At 26.7% G+C, this 26,734-nt stretch overlaps 5 protein-coding genes across 5 annotated transcripts in view; 1 reads left to right on the top strand and 4 right to left on the bottom strand.

Annotated features, from left to right (window-relative positions):
* Positions 1-839, bottom strand: part of LOC122501965 (kinase D-interacting substrate of 220 kDa) — a 33,546-nt gene extending 32,707 nt beyond the window's left edge. Inside the window, exon 1 of the mRNA XM_043611778.1 lies at positions 643-839. The gene's annotated coding sequence lies outside the window, so the exon portion shown is untranslated. The remainder of the gene's footprint in view (positions 1-642) is intronic.
* Positions 840-1,000: 161 nt separating this feature from the next.
* Positions 1,001-5,027, top strand: LOC122501970 (tRNA (guanine-N(7)-)-methyltransferase). The gene is made up of 6 exons (XM_043611783.1): positions 1,001-1,356; positions 1,812-1,951; positions 2,097-2,281; positions 4,224-4,337; positions 4,508-4,609; positions 4,842-5,027. Exons 1-6 carry the CDS (start codon positions 1,274-1,276, stop codon positions 4,971-4,973), a joined length of 756 nt encoding a protein of 251 aa, XP_043467718.1. The 5' UTR covers positions 1,001-1,273; the 3' UTR covers positions 4,974-5,027.
* Positions 5,028-5,081: 54 nt separating this feature from the next.
* On the bottom strand, positions 5,082-14,165 carry LOC122501964 (cilia- and flagella-associated protein 65). Its single transcript, XM_043611772.1, has 18 exons — positions 14,049-14,165; positions 13,733-13,955; positions 13,327-13,598; positions 12,630-12,921; positions 12,374-12,562; positions 11,984-12,191; positions 11,668-11,910; positions 11,355-11,592; positions 8,955-9,311; positions 8,740-8,816; positions 8,328-8,526; positions 7,875-8,087; positions 7,559-7,747; positions 6,759-7,012; positions 6,216-6,468; positions 5,730-5,962; positions 5,475-5,643; positions 5,082-5,222 (listed from the first exon to the last, which is right to left on the bottom strand). The coding sequence occupies exons 1-18, from the start codon at positions 14,163-14,165 to the stop codon at positions 5,082-5,084; spliced, it is 3,867 nt and encodes a 1,288-aa protein (XP_043467707.1).
* Positions 14,166-14,653: 488 nt separating this feature from the next.
* LOC122501967 (DNA-directed RNA polymerase II subunit RPB1-like) lies at positions 14,654-21,056 on the bottom strand. Its single transcript, XM_043611779.1, has 5 exons — positions 20,819-21,056; positions 19,136-19,405; positions 15,254-19,056; positions 14,950-15,068; positions 14,654-14,847 (listed from the first exon to the last, which is right to left on the bottom strand). The coding sequence occupies exons 1-5, from the start codon at positions 20,894-20,896 to the stop codon at positions 14,789-14,791; spliced, it is 4,329 nt and encodes a 1,442-aa protein (XP_043467714.1). The 5' UTR covers positions 20,897-21,056; the 3' UTR covers positions 14,654-14,788.
* A 357-nt stretch (positions 21,057-21,413) lies between these two features.
* On the bottom strand, positions 21,414-26,643 carry LOC122501969 (DNA-directed RNA polymerase II subunit RPB1-like). The gene is made up of 5 exons (XM_043611782.1): positions 26,405-26,643; positions 25,874-26,143; positions 22,073-25,794; positions 21,769-21,887; positions 21,414-21,667 (listed from the first exon to the last, which is right to left on the bottom strand). Exons 1-5 carry the CDS (start codon positions 26,480-26,482, stop codon positions 21,612-21,614), a joined length of 4,245 nt encoding a protein of 1,414 aa, XP_043467717.1. The 5' UTR covers positions 26,483-26,643; the 3' UTR covers positions 21,414-21,611.
* Positions 26,644-26,734: the final 91 nt, after the last annotated feature.

Genomic DNA, 26,734 nt, shown 5'->3' with positions numbered 1-26,734 from the left:
AAAGACGAAAATAATTAATTGCATTCACATATTATTAAAATAACTATAACGAAAAGAATCCTTTAAAATAAAAAATGACAAATTATTATATTTTGCATTGTAAACAAAAAAATTATTTAAACTAAATGTTTCGATTTTTAAAAAGAATTCCGATTTTCAAGGTTAAGGAAAACAATAAAAAAAAATAATATTGATAACAAAAATTTGGCCATGTAAATTTTTTCTTAAACTACAAAAAAACTTGTAATGTAAATTTACAATTAATTAAAATATTTAAAACTGAAAAAAATTCAAAATAGTGCGAATTTCAATTTCAAACATAAAAAAATTGATAGCAAACTGAAAAGCAAATATGACACGTCTATTAAAATTTTCTAATCTTTGATAAAGAGTTATAATCAGAGTTAATTGCGAGATTAATTTTTTTTTCTCTAAGATAATAAGAATTTAAAAAAAAATCAAAAGTAGAGTGTAGAAAAAAATAACCTCAAAAACTGCTGTGAAATTACAATACATAGTTGTCTCGGGATTTAAAAATTTTCATTTAATACTAATGAGAATTGGATGTTAAAAATTAGTCAGGGACTTTAAATTTGCCATGAGTGTTTGAAGTTTAAATTATACTTTATTTTGTAACCTCACCTGACAAAGGCGATGTAACTCCAATTCCTTTATGTCAGTTTAGTCGTGTATCTCTAATATTAACTGTTTGATTCTACTTGTTGGACACTTTCATATCTCGAAGCTCTTAAATTCTACTTAAATTATATTCTATCATTTAAAATATTATAGGAAAAATCAGTTTTTAACAGACAAAAAACACTCCATTCACTCGAAATTTCGTTATTCTTGTTGTGCATTTATTCAATAGACTGCAGTGACACAAGTGTCTGAAATTGAAATTAATTATTATCGGAGGATTAATTATCGACTGAGTATTGGAGAAAATGGTTTTAAATGATTCAAAAATTGCCACTAGGCCCAAACAGTATCGAAAAGCACATGTGTCATTTAGTTTTTTAAATTTTAAACCTAAAACAAAAAGGATGTAAACATACTTTTTTTTGTAAAGTAGTTCAAAGAAGGGCAATTGAACTCAAAATTTAAAAACCTTCAGTTAGTTTAATCCATCTTGGGAAAAAGAATTGAGCGAAGGATTTAAATTCTTGATGTTATTGACACTTTTCTGTTTATTTGTATTTTGAGGTTAAGCACCCCTGTTATAAATACTTTTCATTTTTGGAGCTTTTTTTTTTATTAAAAAAGGAGAAAAATGACGGCTGTAAATTTACCACAAAAGAAATACTACAGACAAAGGGCACATTCCAATCCCATTGCTGATCATTGTATAGAATAGTAAGTATAAATATTAAGATTTTAAAATAAATAAAAATTGTGCAATTAAATTAGAGAAAAATATCAGTTTTTTCATTTAATATCACTTAAATTTATTTTTCATAAATTCACACTCGTTTGCTAAATATTCTCTTCAATTAAACGTATTTTCTTTATGTTCTAAACATTTTGAACTATTGAGTAAATAAAAATTTAAATATTTATTTCTTTTTCAAATTCAAATTCTTTCATAATATAAAGTTGTTTATTTAGAAAATATTTTATAGTTTTAAATTTAATTTTTTTCGATTTTTATTGCAGTAATTTTTGGAATAATTGTTAAAAGTATTTCTAGAAATTTTGGAGCATTTCTCTTTAAGATTGAAAAACATTTACATATTTTCAAAGTACACAATATTTGACGTAATTTTTTGTAAATATTTACCTTAAAAATTCAAAAAATTTATTCTTCACAGCCCTTTGAATCCAGACGCGATGAATTGGAACGACTTGTATCCAACATTAGCCGAAACGAATGATAAAGAATCTGAAATTAAAGAGATGACTAAGCAAGTGGAGTTCGCTGACATTGGTTGCGGATATGGTGGATTATTGAGTAATAATTTCCTCTTAATTTTATTTCTATTTTATGCATTTATATATTTTATAATACTTATATATTTCACTTGAACAAAAAAATAAGAAACAAAATTTATAATAACAATACTATAATTAACACTAATATTTAAATTGTTGTACAGTTACATTGTCACCGATGTTTCCTGATAATTTAATTGTTGGCATGGAAATCAGGGTCAAAGTCTCGGATTATGTGATGGATCGAATTTCAGCATTACGCCATCAATATCCCGGACAATATCAAAATGTTGCTTGCATAAGAACGAATGCCATGAAATATTTGCCGAATTATTTTCACAAAGGACAGGTATTTTTTTTATTCGAGTTTTCTTTAATTTCTCTTTCAAAAAAATAGTCCATTAAAACAGGCCTTGCATTCATCTACTGAAACCTACTATTTATTACCTTTTTTTACGATTTGCTACTTATTTGAATACTTTTTTTTATTTGTTACAGTAAAAGCAACTTTCTTCTATGTTTGAGAATTTATACTACTTTAAATTTGTTAACAGTTGAAATTTTTTTTAATAATAAAGTTTCTTTAATAATTTTAATTAAAAATTTTGAAAATAATTGAATTTTATGAACAATTTCTTTCAAGCTTTTAAAATAATCGTGTTTGTTAATAATTTAAATTGAACATTTCATTATTGAATTTTATTAAAATTTTAGAAAATAATTGAATTTTTTCCAAATATTTTATAACGAATTAAAAAAAAATTGAATTCTTTTGTGAAATTTTTTTGAAAATAATTCAATTTTTGCAAAGATTTTACTATTTTTTTAAAATAATTTAATTGTTTAGAAGGATTTATTAAAATTTTAGAAAATAATTGTATTCGTTCGTGAAATTCGGTTAACATTTTGATTAAAACTAATAATTGAATTCTTGTAAAAAATTTTACTATTTATAAAAATAATTGAATTTTTACGAAGAATGTTATTATTTATGAAAATAATTGAATTCTTGTGAAAAATTTTATTAAAATTTTTGAAATTAATAAACAAGAATAATTAGTAAATTAGTTAATAATTGAATTTTTTAAATGTTTGAATATGAAATTATTCAAAAATTGATATTTGAAATAAAAAAATTTTGTAATTTGCATAATAATAATAATAATAATAGATTGAAAATCACGTTCCGCGCGTAACATTTGTTAGATTTAATAATAATCATTGCAAGAATTCAATTATTTTTATAAATATTAAAACTCATCGCAGGATTTTAATTATTTTTAATACAATTTTAAATTAATTCCGCGAAAAATGCAACTATTTTTAAAAATTTTAATAAAATTCTTTGAAAGAATTCAATTATTTTTATAAATAATATACAATTTTTAAAGAAATACAATTATTTAAAACACAATTTTCATAACATTTTTTGAAAAAAACCATTTCTTTAAAAAGATTTTTTTTTAAATTCTTTTCAAAAATGCAATCATTTTAAAAACTTTATTAAAGTTCGGTACCAAAAATTAAATTATTTTCATAAATAATAAAACTCATCACAGGATTTCAATTATTTTTATTATAATTTTAAATTAATTCCACTAAAAGCGCAATTTATCTTAAAAATTTGAAGAAAATTCTTCGTAAAAATTCCATTATTTTAAAAAATTTGATGCAATTTGTTTCTTAGAGTGCAATAATTATTTTCAATTCATTTTTAATTACATTTCTTGAATGAATTTAATTATTATTAACAATTTTAATGCAATTCTTCGTAAAAATTCAATTGTTAAAAAAAATGTTGATAAAGTTCTTTATAAGATTTCAAATTTATGAAATATTCAATTATTTAATAAATTATTTATTTTTCTATTTAAATAATTTCATTCTCGTAGAATTTTCTAATAAGAATTGATTTATAATTGAATAAAATGAAATGATTAAAGTTTTGAATAATTTTATTTATAAATTTCAACAAAAAAATGATTGAATTTTGAAAGAATTACTTTTGAAATTTTTAGAAATGGTTAAATTTCAAAAATGCGTTACATTGAAATCATTTGAAATATTTTAATTCCTGTAGATAAAATAAATAGATATTTAAAGATTTATTTTAAAAAATTATTCTATTTTTGAATGTAATTAAGAAATTATAAAAAAAAATTGAGACGTCAAGTTTAATTTTTCGATAGCTACTTTTTTCTGTCTTTAAGGTACTTTTTGCTACTTTTTTAAAATTAATTATCGAGTACGAAGCCTGTTAAAATATTTACTTTCATATTTATATTTCACAGCTGAAGAAAATGTTCTTTCTTTATCCCGATCCTCATTTCAAGAAGGCTAAACATAAATGGCGAATTATTAATCAAACACTATTAGCCGAATATGGATATGTTCTCGCAGAAAATGTAGGTTTCAATATCAAATATTAATAATTAATAAAACAGTGCCAAAGAATATAATTTTACATTTTTTTAATTTGAATTATGTAATATTTGAAATTATTATTATTACAATTCTCTTATTTGTATCTTTTTTATTATTCTTTTTTTCTGAATTTCAAAAAAATTTTTTGCAGGCAATTGTATATACGATGACTGACGTTAAAGATTTACATGAATGGATGGTTCATCATTTCGAGGAGCATCCGTTATTTAAAAGAATTCCTGACGATCAACTTGTAAGTTAAAAATATTTTTTTCTCCATCATACAGATTTGTTTTTTATATTTTTTCTCCAAGAAAATAGATTTGTTTTTTATTTTATTCTCCAAGCAAATAGATTTGTTTTTTATTTTTTTCTCCAAGCAAATTGATTTGTTTTTTATTTTTTCTTCATGCAAAAAAATTTGTTTTTTTGCTCTATTATATACAAATAGATTTTATAATTATGTATTCTAATTTTTTTCACAGAACGATGATCCAATTGTCGAGAAATTATACGAGAGTACAGAAGAAGGACAGAAAGTGTCGCGAAATAAAGGAGATAAATTTTTAGCTGTATTTAAGCGAATTTGTGATCCCTTCGAACAAGAAGGAAGTTGATAAGATGAGAAAATTTTATTTTAAAATAAACCATCCTCTTTTTTTTAAAGTTAATTCAAGTTTCAAGTAATTTTTTTGAGACTTAAAATTTAATGACACTTATAATAATCACAATTGCGAGAACCGATTCATTTGGGTGCCGGACGATTTTTTTCTATAGGTAAGTTGTCTTGGTTGCCTTATGTCAATTGGTTCGACTAAATGATTTCTGTCCAGGCCATATTCTTCATGAATTATGGTGAATATCATCTAGAATATTTTTTTACAAACATTTAATTTTCAAATAGATTTAAAATTTTTAAAATAAATTAAATATTTGATCTACTAAATATTAAAATAAATCATTAGAATAAAAATTTCGAAAAAACAAATTTTTTTAAATTAAATATATTGGAGGAGAATCATTTTTTTAATCTAGACGTCAGAAGATGAAAAATAAGAAAGATTCGGTAAAGAGTATTCGATATGAGAATTATATTTTTTTCTTTTAAATAAACTTACCGTCTGTAATATATTTTCAATCATACTTTTCGGTGGTTTAATAAAAGATTTTCTCACCAATGCTTTCCTTTTTCTTGAATCAATTACTATTTGTGAGTATTTCACACCCGTTGAGTCATTTTTAACTTCTTTCATAAGATATTGAAATTCTCTGCTATTCAAAATATCCCTAAAAAGAGAAAAAAATTTTTAATTAAAAAAATAATTTTTAAAAACAATGTTGATATTAATTTTTACAATACTAGACAATTTTACCAAATTATGCATTCTAGAATAAATCCAGACACTCTTAAACTATTTTCAGTAACAATTGCTCCTTTTTTCACGCTGTGCAACTTAATTTCATTTGTAGGCATCAATTTTAATTGTTGTTCCAATGTTGCTTTCATTTCAAAATCTTCTTTACTGTAAATAAAGGCGCGAATCGTCAAACCTTTGTAAAATGGTGCGCTTGGTTTTAAATTCTCTCTCTTCTCTTGTACATCTTTCTGTATAAAACAATTATTTACTTTTTATTTCTAATTTTTTATAATAATATTATTTTTGATTGTAATTTTTACATCTGTTTTTTATGAGTAATAATTTTTTTTTACTATTTATTAATTGAATTTAAAATCAATTATTTCTGGTAATATAATAAAATCGCTATTATTGAATACAGTTTAGAATATTTTTGTAACTTTTTTTTTGTTTCATTTTGTAATTTAAATTCATAATTCTGAATTTATTAGAAATTAATACCGGATAATAAATTCCTTTTTCCGTGATAGTAAAATTGTTTTCTAAAGATTTCAACGTATGCAACGAAGATAAAATTTCCTTTTCATAAAGACGTTTCTCACTAATATTGATGAATTTACAATTGAGACAAATTGTTATTTTCGATGGTCGAGGGCCGGTAATTACGGTTAACAAAAATGTCTGCATTTTTAGAGATTGTATTCTTCCTCTCGATGGATGAATGCTAATTTTAATAATTTCCGGAACTTCAGAGCTGAAGATAATTTAATTAAATATCAAAAATAGACATAATTATAAATTCTTCTTCTGTCATTATTAATTTTCGTTTTATTGTCTATAGGTTTTTTTATTATTTAATATTTGGTATTAATATTTATCATTTATTAGGTAATGAAAATTTATTATTTATTAGGTAATGAAAAAATTATTATTATTATTATTATTATTATTATTATTACTTATTTATTATTATTTATTTATTTATTTATTTATTATTACCATTACTATTGAATAATGAAACAAATTTTAAATTTTGATTTTAACCTTTCCCAAGTGTATGCAAGTATATCTTGAGGATGACGATTGTGAATCATGATCATTCTTGTAATTGTTGATTGCGTTGTTAATGGAGAAAGAGTGAGACTATCGGTATTAAAATAGACTGGTACTTCCGGTATTGAGAATTTATCCTGATAAGGAGAAATTCTTTCGACGACTTTAGTTATCGGATCTCGGGAACTCTCTCCTTTTATGATTAACTCTGTTTCCTTTTTGCCAAGTTTTAATGGGATTTTTATCTTTTAAATCAAAAATAAATATAGATTTTCATTACCATTTGTATAAAATCTGTAGCTACTTATTGGAAATTTTCTTGGATAATATTTAAATTGTTTTTTCGAGTGCTGTTTAATTTTTTACTAATTTATACAGAAAAATACAGAAGAAAACAGATGAAATTTGAAACTATTTTTACAACACTAAAAAAATAACAAATTAAAAGATCAAAATTAAATTGGAAATTAATAATTTTAAATTCATAGTAATAATCTTAAATTAAATTGTTAAATTAAATTTGAAGTAGAAATTAATTTAAATAACAGAATTTGCTAAATAATGATAATAATTTTAAATTCAATTAAATTAAATTTGATATAGAAATTAATTTAAGTAACAGGATTTACTAAACAATTTTTAATTAAATTAAATTAAATTTGATATAGAAATTAATTTAAATAACATAATTTACTAAATAATAATAATTAATATAAATTTAAAATTAAATTAAATTAAATTAAAATATCTATTAAATGGACGAGGAAATTGATTACAGTAACAGAATTTACCAAATATTCTTGAAATTGCCGTGGATGATATTTAAAAATAATTGGTTGATGAGACATTCCTTTCAAAGAACCCGAAGGATTGACACAAGTGAAAATATCTGCACAAAATTTCCTATTAATTTCTTTTAAAGTATTTACATCCAGACTGTAGGAAATTTCCCGTTTAGTACTGTTATACAACCAGCACATCTAGAAAATTAAAAAATATATATACATTTTTCTACGAGAATCATAAAATCCTGTATAAAAAATTCGTACAAAAACAGAAATTTAAATAAAAAAATCGATTTAGTTCCATTTAGTTCATTAGAGTTACCTGATGAATCGGATTTAAATCTCCAATGTGAACTTTATCGAATGATAAAAGTGTGTCCTGAAAAAAGAGTTCATCACATTCTTCAGAAACACATCTTAAGTTGACTTTTAAAGTAATACGTCTATTGTCAGTTAAAATTAATTCCCACTCGAGTTCAGTTATTCCCAATAAATTATAGCGAATCTCCATCGAAAGTCTTTCCTCTCCCCGTGTCTGTTTTATTCAAAAAAGAAAAAAAATTAACAAATTCTTATAATTTTTTTGAAAGTTATGTAGTAAGAGAGTAAATTAAACATATTCTTATATTTTTTTCTTTTTGAAAATAATAAGAGAATAAAATTAACAAATTCTCATATTTTTTTCTTTTTGAAAATAATAAGAGAATAAAAATAACAAATTCTTATAATTTTCGTTTTGAAATTAAGAAGAGAATAAAATAATTAAAATGCTCACCTGAATTGTTCCTGATTTAGGATAAATTTTAAATATTTCCCTATGCACACAATCATAAACCACACTTTGAAATGATAAACTTCGTGATTTCAATTTTTTCTCACACGAACAAATTTGAATCCTTTTCAAAGACCAGGAAACTGGAAATTTCGTTGGATTCGTTAAAAGAAGTACAATGCGAAGTGGTTCCTCATGAATTGTAAATACGGGAAATGTCATTTCTAAAGTAGATTTGCAATTTGTTTTTAAATCTTGCAAAATTTTGTTGAACCTGGAAAAAAATGTATTATAAATTCATCAAATTTGATTATTTCATCAATATTCATTATCAATATTTTCGTCGTAATCAATATTCATTAAAATAATTTTAAAAAACAATTTTATCATCTTTATGCAGTTTTTTTGTACTCACTTATTAATTTTCATCGATTTCCAGAGAGAAACTTTACTGATACCAGGTTGTGATGCAAAGTACAAAAGATCTTTCACCTATTAAAAATATTTATTTTTCCTCTTTTAAGTTCGAGGGAAATTTCTTCCCTCTTTCAAGTGCGAGAGAAATTTCTCTCCACTTTCAAGTAAAAAATATAATAATTATCTCTAGACTGTTAAAAATATAATATTTACGATTAAAGTTGGATGGACACTGGCGCAATTGACGTGACAAATATTTTCTGGTTCATTATTCAAAACCAATTTCTCCGAATTCGCATCCACTCGCACTGAATATTGAACATAAAACTCATAAAATCCATTTTCGTGAGGAGTCAGTATGACGTTGATTATCATTTTTTCTTGCGGTAAAATTGTTTCAATTTGCGGTGAAATTTTCACATCTTTCTCGAGACATCCAATGGGAAAATTCTTCTGCTTTGTTGATAATATAAAGTGTACAACTACACGACTCAAATTAATAAGTTCGAAGTTGAGAGTTTTCGAATTCTGTACGGCTAATTCGTCAAAAATGAGTTCATCTGGTGTTGCCTTTTAATTACAAAATAATATTCATAATTTTAATGATTTTTAAGTAATCTAAGGTAATTTAGTTAATTAATTAAAATTAAATTCATAAAAAAAATTTAAAGTAAAGATTAGTAATTAATTAAATTTAGTAATTACAGGTTTGCCACAGGTCAGGGAATTCAGAGAAAAGTCAGGGAAAGTAAAATTAGTCAGGGAAATCAGGGAAAAGTCAGAGATTTTTATTAAAGTACTGGAAAAAATTAAATTTTGGAGAAGTTACAAATAATTGCAAAAATTCAATTATGTTCAAAAATTAAAAAAAAATTCTTGTCAAAATTCAATTATCTTTAAAAATAATAAAATTCTTCTCTAAATTTCAATTATTTTCAAAAATTTTAATAAAATTCTTTGCAAAATTTCAATTATTTTCAAAAAATTTTCCTCAATTCAATGATTTTCAATATATACTATTTTAATAACATTTTTAAAAAAAATTCAATTTAAAAAAAAAATGGTGATAAAATTCTAAGCAAACATTAAATTATTTTCATGGATAATAAAAATTACACAGGAATTCAACTATTTACAAATTTTTTATAAATTTCTTCCAAAAATAATTCAGTAACTTTCATAAGTAATAACATTTTTTACAAAAATTTAATTATTTTCATGAATAATACAACTCATCATAGAATTTCAATTATTTTTAATACAATTTTAATCAAATTCCTCTTAAAATTTAATCATTCCTGAAAATTTTATTAAAATTCCTCGAAAAAATTCAATTATGTTGATAAAATTTTTTATGATAATTCAATTTAGAGAAACATTCATTTATTCAGTAAATTATTTATTTTTGTATTTAAATAATTGAATTCTTGTAGAATTTTCCAATAAAAATTGATTTAAAAATGAATATTAATGAATATATTAAAAGCATTAAAGCATGAATTTTTTAAAATAATTGATAATTGAATTCTTTCGAAGAATTTTAATAAAATTTCTGAAAATAATTACATTTTTCGAAGAATTTACTTAAAATTGTATTAAAAATCATTAAAATCCTGTGAAGAATTTTATTAATTTATGAAAGTAATTGAGTTCTTGCCAAAAATTTAAGAAAATAATTCCATTTTTCAAGAATTTTATTTTAAATTGCATTAAAAATAATTTAAATCCTCAGAAAAATTTTATAATTTATGAAAATAATGGAATTCTAATAACGAACTTTATCAAATTTTTTTTTTAAACAATTGAATTCATATGAAAAATTTTATTACTTGTGAAAATAATTGAATTCCTGCAACGAATTTTATTACTTTTTATTTAAATAACTAAATTCTTTTAAAAACTTTTATTAAAATAGTAAATTTTGAAAATTTTTGAAATTCAACGAAGAATTTCATTATTTGTGAAATGTAATTTAATTCTTGCAAACAATTTTTGAAGATAATTTCATTTTTCGAGAAATTTATTTAAAATTCTATTAAAAATAATTGAAACCCTGTGAAGAATTTTATTAATTTACAATGAAAGTAATTGAATTCTTGCAATGAATTTTATTATAATTTTTGTAAATAATTTAATTTTTCTTTTTAAACATTTTATGGAAATCGAAATTTATATAAAATTTATATAAATAAAAGATATGAATTACTCCTAGTCGAAGACTCGGAGTGATTTATATCTTCATGTTTTATAATAATATTCTTATAAGCTGTTGAATTTTAAAAATGTTTGAATTTAAATGTTTTGAAGAATTTTAATTCCTATGGAAAAATAATAATTAAATACTTATTTAAAAATAATGAAGTTATTGATGTTTGCAAATAATTTTACAATTAAAGAAATTCGTAAGTAAATGTAATAAATTTTTTTTTAATATCTAATAATTTTTAGAGTGAATCAGAATATTCTTTAAAGAAAAAATGAAACTTTGAAAAAATGAAAATTTTGTCTGGAAATCAGGGAAAAACAAAATTAATTTTTTGTGGCAACCCTGAATTAATAATAATTAGTCATTATAGTAATTAATCATTAGTAAAGAAATGGAAAAAATTATACCATTAGTTTTCCTTCCTCACTAACTCCTGTTACTTTAACATGATGCATTTTATTTGGAGAATCTTTCACTTCCATTGTTTCGCCATCGACTGCAATCAGTTTACAACTGACATTGAAATTATAATTTCCAATTTCCAAAGGATGAAACATCCATTTTTGCCAAATTGTTTCATTCGGATTAATAATATCCTCCTTACTTTGGATTTTTATCTCCTCTGGTAAATCCTCAAATGAGTATCTAAAAAAATAATTTTTTAAAAATACAAATTTTTCTATTTCTGATTGAAATTAACTTTCAATTACCATAACATACTTGATGCAGTGTCGTGTAATATTTCTAACCGAAACTTGACGAAATTGACGACATCCGGGAAAAACAGGATCAAATGAAAAACAATTATCAGTTTCAAATTGTAGATTCAAATATTCCGCGTATCCTTTAAAGTCAATAAAATCTTTCGATTTTTCACAGTCATTGAATTGAATCGCCCATCGTTCGTAATATAAATGTTCATCATCTTCAGGAAATAACTCAACTGTTACTATTTGATAATCTCTTTAATAAACAATAAATTGAGGGCAAAATATTCTATAATCAAATTTTTTGAATAATAATTAAGATTTAATACTTGTAAATTATTCCCAACATTGGTTTCACTGTGAAGTGAGTGGGGTTTGGTGGTAAAAAATGAAACATCAGGGGAGATTGACTCTCTAGTTTTGTTATTAAAAATGTCGTGTAGACTGGATAGTTCGGACAACATGCGGGCATTGTAACAATTTGCGGAATTTTGTAATGGGAAATTGGTCTCTTTGTTCCTTTACGAAATGAATGACCTATTTTGAACGATAATTAACAATTGAAACTTAATTAGTTATAAAATTAAATATTTGATATAAATACAATTAGAAAATATTAAAAATATTAAAATATTAAAATATTAAAAATATTAAAATACTAAAAATATTAAAATACTAAAAATATTAAAATACTAAAAATATTAAAATATATTTTGTACCCATTATTCTCAGAGGCAATACCATCGGAATTGTCAATTGTTTCTCCTCAATTCTAAAAATATTGAGTAAAATTTCTCCATAGTAGAAAGAATTTTCTTCACGAGGATTAAAACTGATTTCAAATAGAAATGAATTTTGCTCATTAACCTCGATATCAGGGGGATTTATTTTGAAAATATTAGATTTTACTGTAGAAAGAGAAAAATAATGTAAATTTTGAATTTGTTTCCTCAAATTTTTCTCTAAATTTAATACCTTTTCCCCACGTTAGATGAAAATTTATTGAAGAATGATTATAAAAGCAGACTGTTTGAGGAGGTCTGCGATTGTAATTTTTAAATCCAATAGATGCTTGTCCAAAGTCAATGTAATTATTTGATAAGGAAATTAATGGCGGTTCCCTCCTTCGAACATTACTCACGTTATTCATGTAATTTTCATATCCTTCTTGCTCTGGCAGAGCAAAAGCTAAAACATCCCGTTGAAATTCATTTTTACTGGCGTATTCTGATCCAAGGCAGCCGTACAATTCAATCATCATTGGTCTCTAATTAGGAAAAAGTTAATTTTCATCTTTAGTAATTAAATAAATAAAAATTGACAATAAATAAATAACTAAAAATTAATAATAAATAAATAAATAAATAAAAATTAATAATAAATAAAAATTAATTAATTCATTAATTAATACCTAATAATTAAGTGAAACAAATAAAAATAATTTAAATAGATAGAATTAGAAAAATTACATCTAAATAAATCAATGTGCAAGAAAAGAAATCTTTTCTGAAGAAATTTTTAAAAAATAATAAAAGAAAAATTTAATTTTGGTTTTTAGTAATCGAATTAAAAATAAAGTTAAACAAAAAAATATAATTTGAATAATAATTGAAATAGACAATTAAAAAAAATTAATTTAAGTAAATTAATGTGCAGAAAAAATAAATCTTACGTGATTGAGAAATAAACAAGGTAGATAATAGGTGAAGATTCCAGTCGCAGAAGGAACGAAGAAAATTGTGATATTAATAAATGAAGACGGTTCAATCGCACCAGTTAAAGGAGTTACTTTAAAAGAACAATGCTCCTCGTCGACATCAAATTGAAAAATTGCTGGCACTTTCGAAATGTTCCTAATTTTTATTTCCCTCTTCATTGATTCCTCTTTTTCTCCCTCGTCTAAATAAAATATCAATTTTGTTTTGGAAAATTCAATCTTTGGACCTAAAAAAAATACAATTTATGAATTTGTAACAAATAATAAATAATAAAAGTAATAAATAAAATAATAAATAAATAAATGAAAAATTACAAAAAAATTATTTTATATTCAAACAGAAAGTAAAAAAGAAAGAGACCTGTGCTAATTCCTTTGGCGACAATTTTCAAACATTCAATTCCATCATTGTCGACTATTGTGAAATAATCAGTATTTTTGCAAAATGGCACACGTGGTTGATAAGTCATGTGACACGAATATTCACATCCAGAATCTAATAGCCAAGAATATTCCTTCATTACGAAGACATTATCTATTGGATTTGTTGAAGGATCCCTTTGCACCTCGTATGACTTTTCCACCTAAATTAATAAAAAAAAAGGTTTATTTAAGTAACCTATCTAATTTTTATTAAATTTTGGAGTACAATATAAACTTATTCACTATTTACTTACATCCGTTTTGTTAAATAATTTAACAATTTTAAAACCAGTCTTTCCATTTTCTACTAATCCGAAATCCACATCAAGAATTTGTGTTTTTGTATTATTTTCAAGTTTGCAGTCCCACATTTCTTCTTATTTTTCTTTTGAAAGATAGGGAATTTTTCTGACTTCTTGAAACTGAGTTCATTTGTTTTTTTTTATTTTAATTGTTAACTTTTTATGAAACAGTAAAAAATTTTTTTTTCTTGATTTAAGTTTCGAAAAAAATGTAGGTATTATTATCATATTAAAAAAAGTTAAAAGAAAAAATATAACGATACTTAAATTTCTAGAATTATTCGTGTTAATAATGAAAAAATTTGCTTTTTATGGAATTTTTTCGAATTTCATGTTACAATATTTTTTTTATCAATTATATGTTTAGTAAAAAAAGTGTAATTATTAAATAAAAAATAAAATAAATTTAATAAAAAATAGTGAGCTCATTATCAATCGTAATTTAAGTTTTATTAAACTTTTTCTATTTATTGGTATAAAAATACATAATTTATTTAGCATTATTTATTTACTAAATAGAAATCTTTACTTAATAAAAATTATATTAAAACAAACGTTTAATAATATTAATATACTAATCTTAGTCACTTTTTCGATTTTTTATAAACTGTTGAAAAAAATATAATTAGACCTTCTCTTCAGTCTTTTTCTTTAAAAAAAAAGAGCGTTAAAAAGAGCGTTAGCTGAAGCAGCTATCGTGCATCCTTTCCTCGTAGTAGAGTTTTATTGTCAAGTAACAAATCAAAGCAACCTGTGTAAATAAATATCATTATTTAAATAAATGCTTAACTTGCGGAGCTTTTTTCGTTTATTAAAATTTTCTTAATTGAGAATAAATAGCGAAAAAGCTCACCAGTGCCAATGCGAGGCAATTGTCCCAGAATATTTTTTCCTGTGACGTCTTTCAGAGGATCGACCTCTCCATGACAAGCAGCATCAAACAAAACGTCTTCATTTTCTTTCGCAGACCATCTGTAAAAGGAGAAATAAACAATAAATTTCTGATTTGCTTTGGTATTAGAATAAAAATCTATCGTCAATTTTCGAGTTAATTTTTGAGTGTACAAAAAATATTTGATAAAATAATTTTCAATTAATTTGGTAATAAATGAAAAAATTACTATAAAGGGCAAGTCATAATCAAAATTCAAAATTACCTCAGGAATGCTCCAAGATCCTCTTTATCAAATCCGTGATTATCGATAGACGTTAGATGGCCATTGGCAGTCATAACTTCACTCAGCAAAATAAAATGTTCCTGCTTTCTATGATATGAATAATTTTCAAAAACTTTAGTCATCTCCTTTTCAATAGACTTTCTTGCAGCCTCAATTCCCAGAACGTTAAAAATCTCGTGAATGTCGTTGCTAATCGTTTTCTTCGAATCAACATCTTTATCGACCAATACTTTCATCAAATTTGTACCTTCAGTTTTTAGCCTATGATTGGCTCTTGTTTCAATCATTTGACTTTCCTTGTTGTAATTTGTAACACTTTGTTCACTCATATCTAAATGCACTTTCTTAATCATTTCATGACCATGTATTGCAATGTCATTTAAAATAAATGACTCGATGCGTCTCAAAAAGACATCATCTTCACATTCAATCTCATCATCATCACCGTTGACTATTCGAATTCTAAGAATCAAATGCTCCGCACTGTCGTCATTAAACATGACATTTAAATTCTCGCCAAATATTGAATAGAGTTTATTGGCAATGTTTTCCATTTTTATTTCTTTTGGTAACATTTTATTTCGATCCAATTCGAAGCGAAGCAACCACGGCGATAAACTCGACGGATCAAGTTCCAATACTTCTTGATAGACGTTTACGAATTCTTGATCCTCAGGAATAACGGTATTGTTTATATCAGGATCGTAATAAATTGCAGAACTTAATAACAAATTTTTAAGTGTCGTGTGTTCAATACGAGAGAGAACACTTTTAGCTACATCGACGTCTCCTGAAATCTCTGGTTTCAGATAAATTGTTAATGATGGATATTTCGGCATTTTACTGCAATTGATAATTTCTTTTATTCTAGTCACGCCTTGGAGGTATTTTTGATACACTTCGAAGCACTTTGTTGCACCAGTATGGTGAAAAGTATTATAGGGCATGTGCGAAAGAGAATTACAAATTGTTTGTGCTGCTAAAACACCAACCATTTCACCAGGTGGAACAATTGCCTGATGGAACCGATTTTCTATTTCACTAATCAACCACTCGAAGGCTTGGCTTGACAGTTGATATTTTTCAAAGACGGCTTTGGTGCACAATTTTAATCTCATGATATATCGAAATGGAAAATGCGTATTCTTATTTATTTCTCTGCTGATTTTATCATCTCCTTTGACAATAACGCATTTTTCTAGAAGATCCCTAACACCTTGAATAACTCTCAACGGATTCAAATCACAAGGCACATTTTTCGTCTGAAAATCATTTTGTGCATCATAAATCATTTGTTCCAAATTAAAAGGAAGTGGAACCTGAAAATTAAACCTTCTATCTTCAAACACTGCTTTATCTTCACACAATTGTTCAAATTCCTTTTTCAATTCGGAAATAAGTTCCTTCGAATTCATCATATCGCGATAAATGTTTTCATTAAATTTATCACGCACGCGCTCATTCGTAAGATCGAATTTAAATTCTTTTTCAAATTCTTCACTGTTATGTTCAATGGCCGTTTCCTCGCTATTTACGAGGACTTCGTCGTGAAAACCTTTATTGCCATAATAGATTTGAAGTAACTGATTCTGTGCATTTCTCACCGTTCCATCATAGTTTACCATTATTGATTCCATAGCTTTCACCAAATTACGTTGCATGCGTCCAACATCTTCAGATTTCTTGTAAGAATCAATGAGAAAATCTCGACCCTCCATAGCGTGAAAATAAAATTCCGAAGGTGTGAAACCAGAGAGATGGGAATTGTCAACGAAACCTCTCGACTCGGGACCGTAATCATCCTTTATAAAATGTGGTAAGGTACGTTTACAAAAGCCAAAAGGTATACGTTCACCCTCCACAGTTTGTTGTCCCTTGCAGCCAATAATTTTTCTCAATTCCTCATCTTTTCCAGCTGATCCAGCTTTTACCATTATGATTAAATTGTTCGGTTTTGGTAAATATTTTCTTAAAGCAGTATGAATTTTTTCGTTTGCTGAAATCGAAGTTTCATAGGATTTAAGATTGAAAGTATTCCTATCAATTTCTACACAGTGAGCCTGAATAATAATATCGATGACATTTTCTTTGGTCTGTTCAATTATTTCCTGAACTCTTAAATAACTAGAAGGATTGGCAATTGTGTCACCAATACCAACTGAATGTCCCTCGATTAATAACCAATTGTTCATGACGTTTTGCAAATCCTGACAAAATCTCATACACACCTGATGACCAAAGTTCATTCTACAAACATACGGAAGGGAATTGTGCACACAACCAAGTGTGTCTTCCGAAAGACAACCAGTTATAATTTCTCCCTTTTTTATCGTTACTGTATCTTCCTCGGGAAAAGTGCTCTCATCTTCAAAATCACTGTCCTCATCATCACTGGAAAATGTCCCTTGAACGTAATTTAAATTTTTCGGAATTAACAGAGACACTACTTGGTTTCCACTCCAAAGGGGTTTTGGTTTTAAAATACAAGGCTGTGGTATTATTCCGTCCCAATTCGAGACGAACATTAAAAGATTCATGAAATCACTCTTTTCAATGAATACATCCTTTTGGGTTATTTTAAATGCACCTAGTAACGCATCCTCGACAATACTTATTACTGATTTATTCGCTTGTTTTGTTACGACTTCACCCGATATCATACGAAGATTTTCCACTTCGGCTCTTGTTTTATAAGACTGTGGAACGTGTAAGTTTATTTCGTCGGAATTGAAATGATCATCGTAGGCTGATGCACAACTGACATTTAATCGAAATGTACTCCCAGGTAATACTTTAACTCGATAACCCATCATATTTAATTTATGAGAACTCGGTTGACGACTACAAACAACTAAATCATTGTCACAAATGTGTCTTTCAACTCTATATCCACATTTAATTTCGCAATCTTTTCCGATTGATTTGAGATCTATTACTTTGCCTTTATCTGTCACAATATACTTCGCTCCTGGATATTTTTCATCACCATTTTTGACAAGTTTTTGTAATTTTTTGATATTATGTGGTGTGACAATTTCGGGAAATGTCAAATTTTTGGCGACACTTTGAGGAATGCCGATTTGATCGATTCGCAGATTGGGATCCGGGGTGATTATCGAGCGTGCTGTGAAATTTACACTTTTACCCAGTAGATTACAACGAAGTCTGCCATTTTGCCCTTTGAAACGTTCTTTTATCGATTTTAAAGACAACGCATTTTTTAAACTTTCTTCCAGATTTAAATTTGAAAACACTCCTAAAGGATTGTTGTCAATCAGAAGGGAAATATGAAATTGAAGTTCTCTGACGTCGTCTGCTTCAGTAGCAATTTCGTCGCTTAATAATTTGTTATTTGTTGTAACGATTTTTGATAGTATTTTTGTTAAGTCGTCTCGTTTTGTAATCGATGAATTTTTTGATTTGACGTTTGGACGAACTGTCAATGGAGGTACGGGAAGAACAGTCAAAATCATCCATTCGGGACGTGAGGATTTTGGATCCATACCAAGAATCAAAGAAACTTCGTCGGTGATATTTTTGAAAATTCCATGAACTCTTTCTGCAGCTAGTGGTCCTTCGTCTTCCTTTCCAATTTGTTTAAATTCCACATTTATGTCGAGACCAGATCTTTTGAAATTCGGTTGACACTGACCACAACCGTAAAGTTCCTTTGAATTATCACCACATTTTCGTTTCGTTACGCACAAATCGTGAATTAGTGTCAGACGTCTACCAGGCTGATCTTCCGTCTCGGTGAGTATTTTCCTGATATTTGGATCGTTCTAAAATATGAATAGAAAAACGAAAGTACAATGAGTATAGAATTAAAAAACATTTCAATGAAACTCAATTTTTACTCACTGGAGAAATTAAGAGTTTCGAGCAGAAAAAACAGACGCATCTGAGAATTTTTATCGTTTTTGCGAGAAAGCCGATGTGAAAGACAGGTTTGGCTAAATTAATATGACCAAAGTGACCTGGACATTCAGGTAATTGTCCATCGCAGGTTTGACATCGTGATTTATCGTCAATTGCTCCTTGTCTTGGATCCATGAGTCCTCCTCCTTTTGGTTTTCCATTTTCAAAAGTTTCCGTAAAACGAATTCCTTCCTCAGTGACAGACATACGCCGCTAATTAAATAACAATTCAGAAAAATAAATTTGTGACATTTATTGAACATGTTTGGAAATTCATTTTTAAAATATAATTTTCAAAGGTTAAAAAACGAAATTTTTCCAGATTTTTAAAACGAAAATTATTTGAAAACATCAATAACTTCGTTTTTAAATAAATATTTAATAATTATTTTTTTTATAGAAATTAAGATTTTTAAAAATTTGAAATTTTACGAGAATTCAATTATTTGACTCTAAAAATAAAATATTTTATTAAACAATTGAATATTTCTTAAAATTGAAGTTTTATAAAGAATTTTATTAAGAAATATTTAAATTATTGAATTCTCTTGACAAATTTTAATAAAATTCTTAAGAATAATTGCATTTTTCGAGAAATTTGATGAAAATTGCACCTATTAAAAATAATTGAAATTCTGCTAAAGATTTTATTAAAAGTTTTGAAAATAATTGAATTTCTTTGATAAATTTTAATAAAATTTTGAAGAATAATATCTTTTTTCGAGGAATTCCATTAAAATTGCATTAAAAATAATTGAAATTCAGCATTGAGTTTTATTATGTTTAATAAATTTTAAATTTTTTAAACTATAATTGAATTCTTTTAGGAATTTTTATTGAAGCAGTAGATACTAAAAATCATTGGATTGAGGAAAGTTTTTAAAAATAATTAAATGTTTGTCAAGAATTTTATCAAAATTTTTGGAAATAACTGAATTTCTGAGAAGAATTTTACTACTTTGGAAAATAATTGAATATTTCTGCAATCATTTGAAACTGCTTCTAAATTCAATTTTATTTTAGTGTTTTTAACTAAAATTCTTCTATAAATCCATTATTTTTAATAAAACTAGTTAAATATATAAAATTTAACTAATTTCAGAAGAATTTTAGTTTTAAACATTTTTTTTAAATCTAAGTTTTTTAATATTTCTAATTAAATTCATTTAAAATTGAAATTTTTCCAAATTTTAAATCAAAATCTTTTGAAGTTTATCTACTTATGAAAATTGTAAACGCAACTCTTTTAAATTGAATTAATTTTGAAATATTTAAGTGAAATAAGATTTCAAGTATAAACACAAATAACTTTAGAAAACAACAACTTCCCAGGATTTCGATCAAAATTCCCTGACTCTTCCAGGTTTTTTCAAGGTTTATAAAATTTTCTAACATTTCCAGGTTTTCCTGGTTTCCAGGTTGCGTAGCAACCCTGTAGATTTAATGAAGACTTGGACATCAATAAATTGTAGTAGTAATTGATTCTCTTTAATTTTTTACTCGAGAAAAAAATGTAAACATAACCTAACATTTTTTACTGCTTATGAATTTTTGTTAGAAGGGTGACAAATACATTAATTTTATTTATATTAGATCTAAATTGTTAAAAAATTTATATTTACTTACAATTTCATCAGGAGAGAGTATTCCAAATTGTACTCGTTTTACTGAATGAAAAGGCATTTTTGATTTTGCAGTAGACATCCTTAATATTTCGATGCAAATTCTACACTTTATAAATTTATAACCACTACATTAGTAATTGATATTATTAATAATTGTCATCAACAACTTATTGTGAATAATCCATTATTATTTTGATAAGAAACAAAAATACGCATTAACCACACCTCATGCCGGCTTCTAGACCATTCTAGACAATGAATTCACAACAATCAGCTGACATGATCACGTGACATTAAAATGCATCAATTTGAATATTTTTTGCAATTTTCCCGCGAAAATAAAATATTATGTTTTCCTTTAGCTTGCCCAGAAACAAACAAATTTAATATTGTTAAATATTTAATATTAATAAACATTAATATTAAATATTAACAAATAAATAATAAAATAATAAAATAAAATAAATGATATTGAACCGATTAAATAAATTATTCGTGTAAAAGAATTTTCAAAGAGAAATTTTTTCAAAATTTACTGTATTGAAGAAAATATTAACCATTTATATAATAAAAAATAACACGCATCTTATCAAATACAATAAATTTATATTTTATTAAACTCTTTTATATAATTGCTATAAAAATATAGAATCTGTAAAGTTTTACTTACTTACTAAATATAAATTTAGATAAATCAATATAATAATATCTGAGGAACTTTTCCTTAAACTTTTAGAAAAATAATTAGACAATCTCTTCAGTCTTCTTCTTAAGAACGTTAGCTGAACCACCTATTATGCATCCTTTCCTCCTAGTAGAGTTTTATTGTCAAGTAACAAATCAAAGCAACCTGTGTAAATAAATATCATTATTTAAATAAATGCTTAACTTGCAGAGCTTTTTCGTTTACTAAAACTTTCTTAATTGAGAATAAATAGCGAAAAAGCTCACCAGTGCCAATGCGAGGCAATTGTCCCAGAATATTTTTTCCTGTGACGTCTTTCAGAGGATCGACCTCTCCATGACAAGCAGCATCAAACAAAACGTCTTCATTTTCTTTCGCAGACCATCTGTAAAAGGAGAAATAAACAATAAATTTCTGATTTGCTTTGGTATTAGAATAAAAATCTATCGTCAATTTTCGGGTTAATTTTTGAGTGTATAAAAAATATTTGATAAAATAATTTTCAATTAATTTGGTAATAAATGAAAAAATTACTATAAAGGGCAAGTCATAATCAAAATTCAAAATTACCTCAGGAATGCTCCAAGATCTTCTCTATCAAAACCGTGATTACTGATAGACGTCAGATGTCCATTAGCAGTCATAACTTCACCCAGCAGAATAAAATGTTGCCGCTTTCGATGATATTCGTAATAAATAAAAACGTCAAACATTTCATTCTCTATAGATTTTCTAGCAGCCTCAATACCCAGTACATTAAAAATCTCGTGAATATCGTTGCTAATTGTTTTCCTTGAATCAACATCTTTATCGATTAATACTTTCACTAAATTTGTACCATTAGTTTTCAGTTTCTGATGACGTTCTCCTCTCTTTATGCCCACTTTATGAATCATTTCAATACCATGTATTGTAATGTCATTCAAAATAAATGACTCGATGCCTTTCAAAAAGACATCATCTTCACATTCAATCTCATCTGACGTTTTCTTGCTCTCTTCAAATTTATCTTCAATATCATCATCACCGTTGACTATTCGAATTCTAAGAATCAAATGCTCCGCACTGTCGTCATTAAACATGACATTCAAGTCGTCGCCAAATATTGAATGCAGTTTACCAGCAATATTTTCCATTTTTATTCTTTTTCGTAGCATTTTTCTTCGATCCAATTCGAAGCGAAGCAACCATGGCGATAAACTCGATGGATCGAGGTCGTCAACTTCTTGAAAGACATTTACGAATTCTTGATCCTCAGGAATAACGGTATTGTTGATATCAGGATCGTAATAAATTGCAGAACTTAATATCAAATTTTTCAGTGTCGTGTGTTCTATTCGACTGGCAACTGCATAAACTGCTTTATCAATAGTTCGAATTTCTGGTTTTAGATGAATTTTTAGTGATGGATATTTCGGCATTTTACTGCAATTGATAATTTCTTTTAATCTAGAGACACCTTGCTTCTTTTTGAACCATGCTGTAGCAGTATGGTTAATAGTGTGATAGGTCATGTGTGAAAGAGACTCACAAATTGATTGTGCTGCTAAAACACCAACCATTTCACCAGGTGGAACAATTGCCTGATGGAACCGATTTTCTATTTCACTAATCAACCACTCGAAGGCTTGGCTTGACAGTTGATATTTTTCAAAGACGGCTTTGGTGCACAATCTCAATCTCACGATATATCGAAATATAAAATGCGTGTTCTCATTTATTTCTCTGCTGATGTTATCATCTCTATTAACAATAACGCATTTTTCTAGAAGATCCCTAACACCTTGAATAACCCTCAACGGATTCAAATCACAAGGCACATTTTTCGTCTGAAAATCATTTTGTGCAACATAAATCATTTGTTCCAAATTAAAAGGAAGTGGACAGATCAAAGTAGGTATGATACTTCTGAACACAGCTTTATCTACACATAATTGATCAAATTCTTTTTGCAATTCGGAAATGAGTTCTTCTGAATTGATCACATCGAGATAAATGTTTTTATTAAATTTATCACGTACACGTTCATTTGTTAGATCGAATTTGAATTCTTTTTCAAATTCTTCATTATTCAGTGTAACAGAGCTTTCAGTATTGTATAAGGGAACCTCATCATAAAAACAATTATAACTATAATTGATTTCAAGCAACTGATTCCCTGCATTTCTCACCGTTCCATCATAATGTATCATTACTGATTCCATAGCCTTCACTAAATTACGTTGTATGTGTTCCGCATCTTTAGATTTCTTGTAAGAATCGATGAGAAAATCTCGACCCTCCATAGCGTGAAAATAAAAATCAGAAGGTGTGAAACCAGAGAGATGAGAATTTTGGATGAAACCTCTCGACTTGGGTGTATAATCTTCATTTCTAAAGTGTGGTAAAGTACGTTTACAAAAGCCAAAAGGTATACGTTCACCCTTCACAGTTTGTTGTCCCTTGCAGCCAATAATTTTTGCCAGTTCCTTATATTTTTCATCTGATTCTGCTTTTGCCATTATCAAAAAATTGTTCGTTTTTGGTAAAAATTTTACTAATGCATTGCGAATATGTTTATTTAATATTATCAGAGCTTCATAGGAATCTAAATTGAAATCATTCCAATTCATATCTGAAAAACAAGCATCTTTCATAATTCTAAAAAGCTCAAATGAGGCACCTCTCATTAATTCCTGAATTGCTAAATAACTCTCAGGATTGGCAATAGTGTCACCAATACCAACTGAATGTCCCTCTAATAATAGCCAATTGTTAATGACATTTTGAAGATCATGACAAAATCTCACACACACTTGATGACCAAAGTTCATCATACAATAATACGGAATGGAATTGCGTAAGCAACCAACTGTGTTGCGACAAAGAGTACCTGTTATAATTTCTCCCTTTTTGATCATTATAAAATCATCCTCAAAATTAGCCGAAAACTCTGACTCATCGTAAATTAAGTTTTTCGGAATTAATAGAGAAACTACTTGTTTTCCACTCCAAAGGGGTTTTGGTTTTAAAATACAAGGTTGTGGTATTACTCCATTCCAATTCGAGACGAACATTAGAAGATTCATGAAATCACTCTTTTCAATGAAAACATCCTTTTGGGTTATTTTAAACGCGCCAAGTAATGCATCCTCGACAACACCTATTATCGATTTCATCGTTTTTGGTGTCTTAACTTGACCCGCTATCATATCAAGATTTTCCACTTCGGCTATAGTTTCGTATGACTGGGGAACGTGCAAGTTTATTTCGTCGGAATTGAAAAGAATATCGTGGGCCGATGCACTACTGACATTTAATCGAAATGTACTCCAAGGTAATACTTTAACTCGGTAACCCTTCATATCAAATTTATGACTACAAACAACTAAATCATTGTCACAAATGTGTCTTCCAACCTTATATCCACATTTAATTTTACTATCCTCTTCGTTTCCTTTGAGATCTATTATTTCGCCTTTGTCTGTGACAACATATTTAGCTCCTGGATAACTTTTATCGCCCTTTTTGACAAGTTTTTGTAATTTTTCGATATTTAGTGGTGTGACAATTTCGGGAAATGTCAAATTTTTGGCGACAGTTTGAGGTATGCCTATTTGATCGATTCGCAGATTGGGATCCGGGGTGATTACAGAGCGTGCTGTGAAATTTACACTTTTACACAGTAGATTACCACGAAGTCTTCCTTTTTTGCCTTTAAAACATTCTTTTAATTTCAATGGTTTCTTTTGTTTAAAATTTTCTTCAAAATTTAATTCTGAAGACAATTCTGGAAGATCCTTCTTAATCAGAAGGGCAGTGTGAAAGTGCAGTTGTTTTACATTTTCTGGATTATTATCATTTTTGTCGATTAGTAATTGATTTATTTTAACGATGTTTGATAATATTGTTGTTAAATCGTCTTGTTTCGTAACAGATGAATTTTTCGATTTAACGTTTGGACGAACTGACAATGGAGGTACGGGCAGGACAGTCAAAATCATCCATTCGGGACGTGAGGTTTTTGGATCCATACCAAGAATCAAAGAAACTTCGTCGGTGATATTTTTGAAAATTCCATGAACTCTTTCTGCAGTTAGCGGTACTTCTTCTTCTTTTCCAGTTTGTGTAAATTTTACATGAAGGTCGAGACCAGATCTTCTGAAATTCGGTTGACACTGACCGCAACCGTAAAGTTCCTTTGAATTATCACCACATTTTCGTTTCGTTACGCACAAATCGTGAATTAGTGTCAGACGTCTACCAGGCTGATCTTCCGTTTCGGTGAATATTTTCTTGATAGTTGGATCGTTCTAAAATATGAATAGAAAAACGAAAGTAATATAAGTATAGAATTAAAAAAGATTTGATTTAAATTTAAATTTTACTCACTGGAGAAATTAAGAGTTTCGAGCAGAAAAAACAGACGCATCTGAGAATTTTTATCGTTTTTGGGAGAAAGCCAATGTGAAAGACAGGTTTGGCTAAATTAATATGACCAAAATGACCTGGACATTCAGGTAATTGTCCATCGCATGTTAGACATCGTGATTTCTCGTCAATTGCTCCTTGTCTTGGATCCATGAGTCCTCCTTGCTTTGGTTTTCCATTTTCAAAAGTTTCCGTAAAACGAATTCCTTCCTCAGTGACTGACATACGCCGCTAATTAAATAACAATTCAGAAAAATAAATTTGTGACATTTATTGAACATATTTGGAAATTCATTTTTAAAATATAATTTTCAAAGGAAAATGTATATTTACTTGTGCGACACACTTATGTTTATAAGAAGTGGTAAAAATTATAAACATAACCTAACATTGCTTGCTGCTTATCTTATGAACTTTTGTTGGGAGGGTTTCAAATATATTAATTTTAGTTGTATTAGATCTAAATTGTTTAAAAAATCTATATTTACTTACAATTTCATCAGGAGAGAGAATTTCAAATTGTACTCGTTTTACTGAATTAAAAAGCATTTTTGATTTTAAAGTAGACATCCTTGATATTTTGATGAAAACTCTTCACTTTATGAATTAATAACCATTACATCAGTTATGAATATAATTATATTAATTGTCATCAACAACTTGATGTGAATAATCCATTATTGTTTGGATATAAAAAGAAAATACGCATCAATCACTCCTCACGCCGGCTTCCAAACAATGAATTCTCAACAATCAGCTGACTTGATCACGTGACATTAAATCGTATCCATTTGAATAATTTTTGCAATTTTCCCGCGAAAA

Source organism: Leptopilina heterotoma, unplaced genomic scaffold (assembly GCF_015476425.1).
Source record: "Leptopilina heterotoma isolate Lh14 unplaced genomic scaffold, ASM1547642v1 Lhet_219, whole genome shotgun sequence".
NCBI classification, from domain to species: Eukaryota; Metazoa; Arthropoda; class Insecta; order Hymenoptera; family Figitidae; genus Leptopilina; species Leptopilina heterotoma.
Note: the sequence above shows the minus strand (reverse complement) of the source record. Positions and strands in the feature narration are given on the sequence as shown.